General features: G+C 38.2%; 1 protein-coding gene across 8 annotated transcripts in view; it reads right to left on the minus strand.

Annotated features, from left to right (window-relative positions):
• ESRP1 (epithelial splicing regulatory protein 1) overlaps window positions 1-14586 on the minus strand; it is a 59246-nt gene that overhangs the window by 11436 nt on the left and 33224 nt on the right. For all 8 annotated transcript variants that reach the window (XM_082722816.1, XM_082722817.1, XM_082722820.1 and 5 more), the window contains exon 13: window positions 11994-12162. In XM_082722816.1, the coding sequence (XP_082578942.1) occupies window positions 11994-12162 (169 nt within the window). The remainder of the gene's footprint in view (window positions 1-11993; window positions 12163-14586) is intronic.

Below are 14586 nucleotides of genomic sequence, written 5' to 3' on the forward strand. Positions count from 1 at the left end.
ATAGGTAATTATCTGATTTCAAAGACCAATAAACACATAATGGAAGGGACTAAAAATCTTTGAAATTATTTATCCTATATAATCCTAACTGATAGGTTAATGGGAATGGTGCCAGATGTACAAACAGTTCCAGGTTCCTTTTTTTTTTTTTTTAAATTAGCACAGTAACTTTGTGTAAGTCACTTAATTTCTCGAACTTCAATTTCATCATTTGCAAAAGGGGCATAATAGCACCTTTTTAGTTTCACAGAATTGTTCTTCAGTTCAATGATACAACATACCAAATAATCCCATAAATCACACAATGAAGTAATTTATATTATTTCCATAACCATCATTCCATTTTATCATTTTTAAAATATCAGAGCCTGAAAATATTACTTGACATCAAGCTGCCCTTAACCTTTTAGGTGTGTATAAAGCAGGGATCCTCAACTTGTTTGCATAGTAGAGTCACACACGAGATGTTTGCTACTCTGTATGATTAGAACCTATTTAGAGACTAACAGTCAACCTATGTGCAACTAGGAGAGCAGAGACCAAGGGAATGCTGAACTTTACACCTGAGGAGATATTCAGCCATCACTCAGACACACCTCATTTTTACAGAGGTAGAAAGAGAAACTAAGAGTTAAATAATTTCCCAAAGGTCATACAACCAGTTAGTTCTTCACCAAACCAGAACCACCCAGATGTTTCAGCCACCATTCATCATTCAGGGACCATATTTTGCTCATGTCAAATGCCTGGTAGATACTCACTCTAATTCTCAAGAACCACCAAGCTTTCTCTGTGTATCTGTGTTACTAGGTTTCCATACTGACTATGAGCCTCAGATTGTTTCCACAGTATAGACCTTACTACCATGATTCTGTCCTGGCGCATTCTAGTCCTTCGGCTAAAGATCTCTTACAAATTAAATCTAGGTGTCTAGTACATTCAAAATATAAACAAGACAAAACAGAAAAATGAAAGTTACCTACTGGAAATGTAAGGTTTTAAGTGACAATTATGTTCGGCATCTGTAAGGTAGCACCTGTTCTCATGAAGCCTAAACATGAAATCATATCCTTGTTTTTTTGCACCAGGCTTCCTGCTATACACAAGGCATGTTAAGGAAAATTAAACAATTGTGTCTACCTGACAGGACACAAGAAAAAGAATTTTCTAAACCCAAATGCCAAAGTCTTTCAGATTATTGAAATAGGAAACAATAAAAAGAATTTATAAAATAAAAGTGACAAGATGTAGGCGAGGTAAACCTCTAAGTAGAAAATAAAGAAATTACCAAAAAAAAAGCTAAAATAAAAAAACCAGTTAAGTATAATTTATAAGGTTCATACATAAAATAGATCAATTTCATTTTTATACACTACAGTGAAAATACAAATATGACATTAAGAAAGGAATTCTGGGGTGCCTGGGTGGCTCAATGGGTTAAAGCCTCTGCCTTCAGCTCAGGTCATGATCCCAGAGTCCTAGGATTAAGCCCCGCATCGGACTCTCTGCTCAGCAGGGAGCCTGCTTCCCTCTCTCTCTCTCTGCCTGCCACTCTGCCTACTTGTGATTTCTATCTGTCAAATAAATAAATAAAATCTTAAAAAAAAAAAGTAATTCCATTTACAAGTGCATCAAAAAAAAATTTAGAAAGAAATAAATGTAGAAATAGCTAGACCTGTACACTGAGAGTTATACGACATTGCTCAAAAATAAAACATAGTCTAAATACAAGGAAAGACAGCCTATGTTCATAAACAGAAGACTTAATATTGTTAAAATGACAGTATGTCTAAATTCACCTAAAGATTAAATTCAACAGTATCAAAATTCCAACTGGGTTGTTACAAGAATCAAAAAACCTGAACCTAAAACATACAAGGAAAAGGAAAGGACTCAGAAGAGCCACACTCCCTTGAAAAAGAACAAAATAAGAGTTACACTTGCTAAATTTAAAACTTACTATAAAACTACAGTAATCGGGGAGCCTGGGTGGCTCAGTGGGTTAAGCTTCTGCCTTAGCCTCAGGTCATGATCCCAGGGTCTTGGGAAGAGCCCCACATCAGGCTCTCAGCTCAGCAGGGAACCTGCTTCTCCTCACCCCCCACCCCCTGCCTGCCTGTCTACTTGTAATCTCTGTCAAATAAATAAATAAAATCTTAAAAAAAATACAGTAATCAAGACAGTGTGGTACTTCCATAAAGATTGGTAATGATCAATGGAACAGAACTGAGTAGCCAGAAATAAACCCTAATATTTATGGTTCATTTGAGTTTTGGCAAGGATTCTGAGACAATTCAATGAAGATAGAATACAAAAGCAAACCTTGGAGATGTTGTGGGTTTCCAGACTACTGTAATAAAGTGAGTAACAACACAATATAGCAAATCCAATGAAGTTTCTGGTTTCCCAGTGCACATACAGCATTTGTTTGGACTATACTGTAATCTCCTAAGTGAGCAAAAGCTGTAGGCCCCAAAACATAGTGGGTACACCTTAAAAATATTTTACGTTAAAAAATCCTAAGTGCCACTTAAACTTTCAGCTAGTTGTAATTACTGATCACAGATCATAACAAAATAAAAAACTGAAATATTTCAAAAAATTGCTCAAATGTGGGAGAGAAAAGGAGTAAATGGGGGCGCCTGGGTGGCTCAGTGGGTTAAAGTCTCTGCCTTTGGCTCAGGTCATGGTCTCAGGGTCCTGGGATAGAGCCCCGCATCTGGCTCTCTGCTCAGCAGGGAGCCTGCTTCTCCTTCTCTCTCTGCCTGCCTCTCCGCCTACTTGTGATCTGTCAAATAAATAAAATCTTTAAAAAAAAGAAAAGAAATAAGTAAACGCTGTGAAAAAGATGCTGTAGGATTGCCATAAACCTTCCATTTGAAACAAACAAACAAACAAAAAACAAAACCCAGTATCTACAAAGTGCAGTAAAGCAAAGCACAATAAAACAAGGTATGCCTGTTATCTTTTCCATAAATAATGCTAGGATAATGTACAAATGCCAAAAGAATGAATTTAGACTTCTATCTCATTGTTGGTTAGAAATGTAAAATAGAGGGGTGCCTAGCTTGCTCAAGTCAGTAGAACATGTGACTCTTGGTCTCTGGGTTGTGGATTCCAGCCCCACGCTGGGTGTAGAGATTGCTTAAAAATAAAAATCTTCAAGAGGCACCTGGTGGCTCAGTCAGCTGAGTGAGTGTGACTCTTGGCTTCAGCTGAGGTCATGATCTCAGAGTTAAGAGACCCTCACGTTCCAAGCTGGACAGAGAGCCTGCTTGGGATTCTCTCTACACCCCTCCCAAGCCCAACTCTCTCACTCTCTCTCTCATTCTTAAAAAAAAAAAAAAAAAAAAAAAAAAAATTTGCCAAACAAAGAAAGATATATGATAATACTGGGGGCCAAGGTGCCTACCATATCAGACCACTCATTATACACACTATTGAAAACATGCCTTGTAATATACTTCCTTCATGTATTAATTACAAACTACTAAACATTGGTAATACTAATTAATGTTATCAATGACATTCAACACAGAGGTAGTGGTAGTGTGACAATATTCATAATTTGAAGACTTACCATTACTTCTCTGGGAAAGAGAGAATCAAAGTTTTACCTAAGCTAAAGAAATAGGTTAGGTGAAAAGATTAGAGAACTACATTCTCCCCTCTAATGCGTTACAACACATTAATTTAGGAAACACTGCCTTGCAAAATTATTGCAGACTGTATTAACATTCGTAACACCATAGTGTTACAAAGACTATGTGTTTGGAAAGTGACTGGAAAAACACTGTTTGAATCCCAGTAAAGTGTAAAGGCTGGAGTCAATTTTCATGTAGGAACTTTTTTTAAAAGATTTTTTTTTATTGGGGACCCTGGCTGGCTCAGTGGGTTAAGCCTCGGCTCGGGTCATGATCTCAGGGTTCTGGGATTGAGTCTCACATGAGGCTCTCTGCACAGCAGGGACCCTGCTTCCTCCTGCCCCCTACCTGCTGCTCTGCCTACTTGTGATCTCTGTCAAATTAATAAATAAAAATTTTTAAAAGATTTTATTTATTAATTTGACAGAGATCACAAGTGGGCAAAGAGGCAGGCAGAGGGAGACGGGGAAGCAGGCTCCCTGCTGAGCAGAGAGCCTGATTCGAGACTCTGATCACAGGACCCTGAGATCATGACCTGAGCCAAAGGCAGAGGCTTAACCCACTGAGCCACCCAGGTGCCTTGAATTTTTTTTTTTTCCTAAGCTCAGGGGCTCAACATGGGGCATGAACACATGACCCTGTAATCAAGAGTCAGTGCTTAACAAATAAGCCACTCAGGTGCCATTAGAAACTATTTTGAAAGTAATCTTGTTGCTTAATTGAAAGCACAAAATAACAACATAACTGATCCTCTTAGATGTTTAAAAGAAAAACTTTTTTTTTTAAGATTTTTGAGAGTGTGTGTGTGCAAGAGAAAGCACAGGGTGACTGGGGAGTAGGACGAGTTGTAGAGGGGAGAGGGGCAGAGGGAGGGGCAGAAGTGGGTTCTTCACAGAGCAGGAGTCCAACTGGGGGCTGTATCCTAGTACTCTGGGATCATGACCTGAGCTCAAGGTAGATACTTAATGATTGACTTACCCAGGCACTCCAGAAGAAAAAAATTTGAAGGGTGACTTGCTGAGGTACATCTGTCAGAGCATGTGACCCCTGATCTCAGGGTTTTGAGTTTGAGCCCCATGGTGGGTAAAGAGATTACTTAAAATAAAAATATTTAAATAAATAAAAGAACTCATAAGGAAAGTCAAAATAAGTCACTAACCTAAAACATTAAAATTCATAGACAAATGTCATTTCTTCCTTCAGGCCTCCTTCAGTGTAATCTTTCAAACATATACCAAAGAAATGTTTAAGGCAATAAAGGTAAAAGAGGGTTATTTTATCAACACTGATAAAATATTAAATTCTCCTGCTTTACAGTCAGTAACATTTTGAGAATAAGGTGCTTAAAGATATTTGGCACACAAATAGTAGCAGGTGAAAGAAATGACCTCTAGGTTTTCTACTTTAAAATGTTTGTGGGGGGGCGTGGGGAAGGTTGGAGCATGTGACTGGCCAGCTCAGTGGGCAGAGTGTGCAACCTACTTAAAAAAAAATATATATATATATATATATTTTAATATTTCATTTATTTGACAGAGAGATCACAAATAGGCAGAAAGGCAGGCAGAGAGAGAGAGAGGAAGGGAAGCAGGCTCCCTGCTGAGCAGAGCCCCAATGCGGGGCTCAATCCCAGGACTCTGAGACCATGACCTGAGCTGAAGGCAGAGGCTTAACCCACTGAGCCACCCAGGTGTCCCAAAGAAAAAATATTTTTAAAAAATTCCAGGACAGGAGTAGAGCAGGGTAAACTGAAACAGATGAAATAATATTGTCATAAGTAGGTAGAAGATGATCTCTTGACTTTGAAAATTTCTGTAATAGAGTTTTCTTAATGTTATGCTTAAAAGTAACATGATATAAATTTTTAAAGAAAAAATTCTTAGAAAAACAAGTTTACAAATCAGAACAAATTGTATCAGGTGTTTTGAATGGTTATTTTCCCTTGATGTTCACCACACTATAATTTTCTGCCATGCTAAAAAGATTGTTAAGCACATTTGCATTTACATCCCTGAACTACTCATTACATGAATCAAGTCTTCAGCCTAGCTGATTACTACTTTGACTTTATTACTATGAAAGCTATACTGAATTGTCACGGACAGTAGAGTTAACTGCCCACAGCAGTTCTTGCTTATGTGATTTAGAACTGTCATCCAAACTGAAAAACTTCAGTTATAATCATTCCCACCAACAAAAATTATCTGACGCTTCTCCATTATCACAACATTGCTTGATACTACTCTATTACTACAGTAATCTGGTATCACTTCATTGTATGCTGAATTCCAGCTTGTATTTGTAGCACTAAATATTTAAGTTATAAAATATTATTTTAGGGGCACCTGGGTGGCTCAGTGGGTTAAAGCCTCTGCCTTCAGCTCACATCATGATCCCAGGATGCTGGCATCAAGCCCCACATCGAGCTCTTTGCTTGGAGGGAGCCTGCTTCCCCCCCGCCTCTCTGCCTATTTGTGATCTGTCAAATAAATTTTTAAAAAAATTATTTTAATAACCAAGAAAAATATAACACCATACTAAAGATACATTTTATCTTTTCTTCCTAGTCTTTTGGAAAACTTTCACCAAATAAACTGGCTGCCAAATGTTACTATTGGGACAAACCTGGTGAAGTGTATAGATCTCTCCCCACTATTTGTTACAATTGCACAGGAATGAAATTATACTTAATTCAAAAGCTAAGCACTGAAAATACAAAATATAGGCATCTCTCAGAGGGTTGGTATTTTTTTGGTTCAAATGTGAAGAATTTCAAAATAGAATACAGAAATGTTATACAACAAACCAAACAGTGCAGAATGCCTCAATATTATTACATATACATATTCATTGCTTAAGTAGAATAAGCTGATTGAATAATGAAAGGAAACGAAGCACAATCACGTATAAAATATCCCTTGCCCTCTCTCTTGATTCAAAGTGGTATGTTACTTATTTAAGTGTCCTACCAAAGGTAAGGTGATGCATATAAAGACATGTAGGTGAATCTGGCTTTCCTTAAATTGGATGGCACAGAACTAAAAAATCAACGTGTTTCACTTATGCCACAGGTTTGGTGCAAAGGAGAATTTACTTTTCTAGGAAAAATGAAAGGGGAGGATAAAAGGTAGGACTCTCCTTTTGAAGAGAAAAGGTGTGATAGATAAAATGGAGTTCTCAGTGATAAGCAGGATAGGCAGAGATGTATCTGCCCTTCTAATTCCTTTGTATCCTTGGCTAAGCGCTAGGATACTGGGTAATTGAAACTGTCTTCCAAATGGGAGGGGAAAGTCCATCAGCAGAAAATGAAACCACATATGCTTTTATTTCACTCATTCTTCAAAATGTCATTGTCACAGCCACACATTCAGGTTGCTAAAAACTCCTTTAAAGGTTCAAAAAAAAAAAAAAGTTCACATTTTCTCCTTAAATGTTCCTCAAGTAACCCAAATCCTTATGATAAAAAATACTGTATCTCAGAGCAGCAGCCACTGGAGAGTTTATCTTCAAATTTTTAAACAGACCAAATTAGAGATAAAATAAGGACAAATGCCCTCTAGCTGAAGAAGTCCTCTGATGTCACTGACTTAGCACAGGGTCACACATGCATTCTGTCAGCCACTCTATACTAGGAAGAGTCTATGTTTTATGAATCGTATTCCCAATAGATCTCACATTTGCTCAGTTAAACTGGAAGTTAAAAACAGTTAAAACTGGGCTCCTGGGTGGCTCAGTGGGTTAAGCCGCTGCCTTCGGCTCAGGTCATGATCTCAGGGTCCTGGGATCGAGTCCCGCATCGGGCTCTCTGCTCAGCAGGGAGCCTGCTTCCCTCTCTCTCTCTCTCTGCCTGCCTCTCCATCTACTTGTGATTTCTCTCTGTCAAATAAATAAATAAAATCTTTAAAAAAAAAAAAAACAGTTAAAACTGGGGTGCCTGGCTGGTTTAGTCAGTAGCGCATGTGACTCTTGACCTCAGGGTGGTGGGTTTAAGTCCCATGCTGGGGATAGAAATTACTTTTTAATAAATAAAATCTTAAAAAAAAAAAGTTAATCACTTCTTTTTGAGGTGACATGCTTTTAAAAAAAAAGAGGGGAGGGTGTCTGGGTAGCTCAGATGGTTAAGCACCGGCCTTCAGCTCCGGTTATGATCTCAGAGTCCTAGGATGGAACCCCACATTGGGTTCCCTGTTTGCTGGGGAGCCTGCTTCTCCTTCTCCCTCTGCTGCTCCCCCTGCTTGTGCTCTCTCACTCTCTCTGTCCAATAAATAAGTAAATCTAAAAAACAAAAACAAACAAACAAACAAAACTGCAAAATAGGGACACCTGGAGGGCTCGGTCAGTTAAGCGGCAGCATTCAGCTCAGTTTATGATCTACCTCAGGGTCCTGGGATGGAGACCTGCATCCTAGGGCTCTGCACTCAGCAGGGAGTCTGTCTCCCTTCCCCTTGGCCCCTCCCCCCTACTGGTGCTCTTGCTCTTTATCAAATAAATAAAATCTTTCAAAAAATATCTGTAAAATACATTAACATCTTAACCTCTTAAAGAACACACTGAATTAATCTCAAGTTTAATCTCCTGACATCCTGAGGTATAAGAGTAACCCAAAGATCTTTCTTAATGACATATTTCATTAAAAAGGAGGGAATTTTAAAACCTTTAATCTTAGAAGAGACAAGAACTCTAGAGTGTCTGATTAATATCCCTTTTTGCCTCACAGACACTCTCTTAAGTCTTCCCCACTATGAGGGAATATGGTCAAAATATACTTGAAAACTTACACAGGAATTTTTCAATAGCCTCAAATGCCTTTTAGTCAGGTCAGGTTAGAAAATTAGAGGTATTCTGCTATTTTACAGTTTGGAATTTGTTTTTAAATTATTCTAGATTTTGCAGTATAAGAAGACATTCCCATGTTTAAACACTTTGTGTGGATAATCTCACTACAATGAGGGAAATGTCAATTAAAATAATGAAATATGTTAGGGGTTATTTGAAAGTATTAATTTTAATTAATACACATAACCTCCAATTAAAATTTTCATTTCTGGGGCACCTGGGTGGCTCTGTCGGCTAAGTAACCTGACTCTGGATTCCGGGTCAGGTCATGATCTCAGGGTCATGAGACTGAGCGCCATATTGGGCTCCATACTCATCGGGCACTCTGCATCTCCCTCCCCCTACTTGCACCCTCTAAAAATAAGTATTTTTTTTAAAAATCCCTTTCTGTGAAATTGTCCACAGAAATATAAGTACATAAAGATCAATATGAGCTTCGTTTAGTAGAAAAAAACTTTTTTAAAATTAGAGGTCTAAAAATAAAGGAATTGTTAAATTCTGATGTATTTTCACCCTTGTGACATCATGTGGAAGTTGCAAGAATGAGGTGAATATATATTCCTTAGGGAAGATGTCAATGAAAAAAAAAGAAAACACAAAACAAAAGGGACAAGTGAGCAGTACATGTTAAGTATGCCACATTATTCAGAAGTACACATGTATGTCTTTATTACCAAACCAGTAATAGCGACTGCTTCTAGACTCAGAGGTGTATAAAATGGTAATCTGCTTTTACTCACTATACTTTTTTTTTTTTTTCAAATTTATTTATTTGACAGAGACACAGCGGGAGAGAGAACACAAGAAGGGGAGTGGGAGAGGGAGAAGCAGACTACCGAGGAAGTAGCCAGCTGTGGGGCTTAATCCCAGGACCCTGGGATCATGACCTGAGAGAAAGGCAGATGCCTAATGACTGTGCCACTCAGCCACCCTTCACTATGCTTCTATACTCTTATATGGAACAGCGATGACCTTAAAAACTTTAAAACTACTAGAAAATATTTAGCCAAGGGCCCAAAATGATAGGAGCTGTTAAACCATAAATGTCAGTTCCTCTTGACTTTGGGGCTTCAAGACTCAAATTCCCATCTTACCATGTTAGCTGGATATTTCTAAGGGATTCCTTCTTTTTTTTCTTTTCTTTTCTTTTTTTTTTTTTTTTTTAAGATTTTATTTATTTGACAGACAGAGATCACATGTAGGCAGAGAGGTAGGCAGAGAGAGAGGGGGGGAAGCAGGCTCCCCAAAGAGAGCCCGATGAGGGGCTCAATCCCAGAGTCCTCGGATCATGACCTAGGTGGAAGGCACAGGCTTTAACCTGCTGAGCCACCCAGGAACCCCCAAGGGATTCCTTCTTTTCATAGGGTCTGTATTACAAGGCAGTGATGGAGCTGGATATTCAGAAAATATATTCTTGAGTGGAAAAAAGCACTAGGCACCCAGAGGATCAATGCCATTTCACTCCTGACATTGTGAGGTATAAGGGTAATCAAAGATCTTTCTTAAACCAGAGCCCACAAGTAGCAAGTGACTGTCACAGGTTCCAGAGTAGGTGATAGACTGGGACTGGTCCAGATGCTTGACAGAGTGCTCAATCATGAAAAATGATTCATGCTTCTGAGCCTTTATAAACCTTCAAAATTGGCCAACTGACAATTATTATGGCCTTCTTCCTATTATTCCCCAGGAGAAAAAAGAATATGTACAACAGGGGCACCGGCATGGCTCAGTGGGTTAAAGCCTCTGCCTTTGGCTCACGTCATGATCCCAAGGTCCTGGGATCGAGTCCCACATCGGGCTCTCTGCTCAGCAGGGAGCCTGCTTCCCCCTCTCTCTCTGCCTGCCTCTCAGCCTACTTGTGATCTCTATCTGTCAAATAAATAAGTAAAATCTTAAAAAAAAAAAAAAAGACTATGTACAACAGCATTTATGAATGTTTTAAAAATACGTAACAAAGTAACAAATGTAATTAACAGAGGCCACAAGCTTCACTGGTACTGAGATTTTACAGTTTCTGCTCCCTTCTAGAAAACTAAATGGAGAGGGGGAGAAAAGCTACAATATGATATAGCAACTGTGGTGACTGGTAGATTACTTCCAGATCATTCATCAAAAAACCTCACTTGCGGGCGCCTGGGTGGGTCAGTGGGTTAATCCGCTGCCTTCGGCGCAGGTCATGATCTCAGGGTCCAGGGATAGAGTCCCGCATCCGGCTCTCTGCTCATCGGGGAGTCTGCTTCCCTCTCTCTCTGCCTGCCTCTCTGTCTACTTGTGATCTCTCTCTATCAAATAAATAAATAAAATCTTTAAAAAAAAAAACAAAACAAAACCTCACTTGCATATTGGTGGATGTACTCAAAACATGTAGTCAAAATAGCTGGGGAAGGAAAAATAAGGCCTTGTGTAATTTTTATTTTTTATTTTATTTATTTATTTTTTTAAAAAAGATTTTATTTATTTATTTGACAGAGATCACAAGTAGGCTGAGAGGGAGGCAGAGAAAGAGAGGAGGAAGCAAGCTCCCCGCTGAGCAGAGAGCCCGATGTGGGGCTAGATCCCAGGACCCTGGGATCATGACCTGAGCCAAAGGCAGAGGCTTTAACCCACTGAGCCACCCAGGCGCCCCAGGCCTGGTATAATTTTTAAAATTTTGAGCAATACGGCTTGCACCAAAGTAAAATTGTGTTTTAATAAAAATGCATCTTAATAAAGTTTGAATTTTAATAAAATAAAATAAGTTTTTATTTTAATAATGAACCAGTCACTGGCTAAACAAATCTTTTTGAAAAGCAAATTTGAAAATGAGGGCATTCTACATCCAAGTTAGAATTACAAGCAATCAGACCTAGAAGGGACTTCCAAAAATTTGGCCCATCTCCTCATTTTATAAGAACCAGAAAGGTTAAGTGACTTGTCCCAGTTAGACTAAGAGCTGAGAGTAAATCTCAAGTCTCCCAACTTTCAGACCAACAGCTTTCTCTCCATCATACCTGTTGCTTTCCAGAAATTGAGCATAACCAGAAAGAATAAATCAGATTGAAAATACATTGATTCTAACAAAGTACTGAATAATCTCATCTTGGACATGTTAGAACTGATTTGGAGGGGAAGCATGGAAGTTCTGTAAAATTTAAAACAGTATTTATTATGGGTGAATATGTGAATTGATGCGACTTTAGACTATAATTGATCTTACGGATTTTCCTGTTTTATAATCTGTTCACAGGATATTGCGACACTGTTACAATGCCTACTTATGGCCCTGTGACAGGAGAAGGAAAAAAAAGAAAGCTGTATACATATGTAACCTAAGAGATTCTGCTGTCCAGATATGGTTAAAAAACAAACTTATTTTGGTCCTGAAACAGCCTTCTTGGTCAGAGAGGTAGGACAGAAGCAAGATTGCCATCCGAATCTTCCGTGGCAAACAGTATTCTTTTGTGAACTCAGCTACTGCCTATCAAAGGAGTCCTTTGTTTCTGTCCCTCATTTCCACTTCCATCAGAGCCTTACCTGGGATAGTATGCAGTGTAGTTCATGAAGAGCTGAGTGCCCGCTGGGTAGTAGGCTGTGGTGGGCTGCAGTGCTCGTGGATTCAAAAGCACAGAGGGCTGATAAATGGCAGCTTCAGTAGGAATTACTGCTGCAGGAGCTGGAAATGTGTAGGAGGGAGGAGACAGGCCTAAATAAGCAAAGAGAGAGACTTTGAGATATATTGTTCCCAAAGGACAATTTTTGCTAGCTCTCAAGTCATGATGTCACTGCTCCACACATACATACATTTTAAAGACACCAGTTCTTTACCATCCCAAACAACTTCTCTTTATTGTATATAATTCGTATTTTCTGAAATTTTTGTAACAATGTGGAATTTCTCAAATGTAATCTTCTTAAAAGTTTGAAAACAATTTTTTTTAATAGTGGGTAATTTTTTGGTAAATTTTCAATTCATCAATCATTGAATCCTAATCTTCCATGAGATATTTGATTAAAATTTCCAAGCAACATCCTTTGATTATATAGATTAACACCTAAATATAATCTCAAAACCTGAAGACCTAGAAATTGGTGAAAAACCCATTTTGTGACATGTGATTTTTTGTTTTCTACTCCTAAGTGCCAGTTACCACAAACTAACCCTTTGAGAAAAACACAGGACTGACATTTAGTATAACTTCACACTAAAAGCTGGGTAGCTTGTTGCTTTTATGAGAGCTATGCCTCTCTTTCACCTTTTTATCTACTCTGTAGTACAATTAAGATGAAAATGCTTAGGATAAAAATGATTTCACGAGTCCTATGCCAAGGCATAGATGGGTGCCAGAGTGAACTGACCTAAGAGTAGATTAACTCTGCATTATTTCCACCTAAATGAACCCCAGAAGATGGGCTCTGAAGCTTAGCTCCATCTCTGGACCTGTCTAAAAAAGAAACAACCACCCAAAAAACCCCACTACCCAGCCTGAAAAATAACTCAAGAAAAACAGGTTCAAGGCTTCCTGAGAGTCGGCTGATAAAAAGCTGACTGCGGGGGCACCTGGGTGGCTCAGTGGGTTAAAGCCTCTGCCTTCGCTCGGGTCATGGTCCCAGGGTCCTGGGATCAAGCCCTGCATCGGGCTCTCTGCTTGGCAGTGAACCTGCTTCCTTGTCTCTCTCTGCCTGCTACTCTGCCTACTTGTGATCTCTGTCTGTCAAAGAAATAAATAAAATCATTAAAAAAAAAAAAAAAGCTGACTGCGGTTGAAGAGAAAACAGAAAGGATGAAATTCTATTATCTTCGAGCTATTCAGCATCTTCCAAGCCCCATAACTCTTTAAGTCATACTAGTTACTGCTCAATAGCTGTAACACGTGGGATGAACACAACTTTCCAGGCCATCGTGTTCAACAGAACAGGTCATGGAATGGTTGCCTGAAGTTAGAATTCTTCAATTTTTTTTTTACCTAGAACCATCTAATATATTTTGCAAATAGCAGAGGCCCAAGGGATACTTTTTCACAGGAAAATCTCTACTGTCTCGTGTGTTTCTTAGGAGTTTCTACATATGTATGGAGATAAGGAAGACAGTCTGCTGCACAGGGCTACATAAACCAAACACCAACACAGCAATCTCATATTCAACTTTTAGGTATCTCCTTCATAATTTACCCAAAACTGTGCTGCATTTTCGATACTTAATGTAGATAAGTTTTAAAATGAAGATTCCTGAGCTTAAAGACTCCACAAAAGGGCAAACAGAGCAAACTGAGGCATCTAAGTAATAGAGAAAATTATGAAGCCTCTGCCTGTACCTTGCTTTCAAAACTATCAAGTAATTTGTTACAGGACAACATAAAAAAAGGTTGAAATTTTTGATATAGATTAGGCTGCCCACATTTGGATATTCCTCAAATGAAAGTTTACCTTCAAATGTTCAACTTTTTGAAAAAGTTAAAATTTCAATAAACAAAGTTTAAAACTTTGAAAAACACTGAGACTACAGCAGCATTTCTTTCCCAGATTTAATAAGAAACTCCTCAGGGGGGTTTTAACTTTTAACTCTTTTAACTTTTTTAGTTGTTGAGAGCAAATTAAAAAAAAATATGCAATTTCTCTAAGTTTTTTGGTTGCCGTAAAAATGGAAAATCACTTCAAGTGAGTTTGTAGGTTAAAAAAAAAAAGTCCAGTTGAATATGTATAATATTAGCATGTGTCAATTGGAATTCTGACTTTTTTATTTTAAATGAGTGAATTCTGCTAAAGTAGCAAGCAGTCTATTTTGGTTAAGATTTTTTGGGGATATTAAAATACATGGACATCTATTTTTGTGTGGAAAACCATTTTAAGTTTTTTCTATTACCTTAGGGTTTGTGAGAGGAAAGGGGTAAAAAAAAAATCAAAGTTTTGTGAAGAAAGTCTGTAATGATCAGTTTTCACCAGGAAGAGACAGAGGTAAAAGAATACTATAGCAGAATAAATTAGGTTATACAGCATGAAGAAATTCCCTTATCTCACAATGCTTGATAAGATTATCACTCAAGGAAATCATAAATGTTACTGATAATATCAGTTGTTTATGGACAGAATACATAGGACTAAGATCACTCTAAGACACCACTTAAACCCA

The sequence above is a fragment of the Mustela nivalis genome (assembly GCF_964662115.1).
Source record: "Mustela nivalis genome assembly, chromosome: 2".
In the NCBI taxonomy this organism is placed as follows: Eukaryota; Metazoa; Chordata; class Mammalia; order Carnivora; family Mustelidae; genus Mustela; species Mustela nivalis.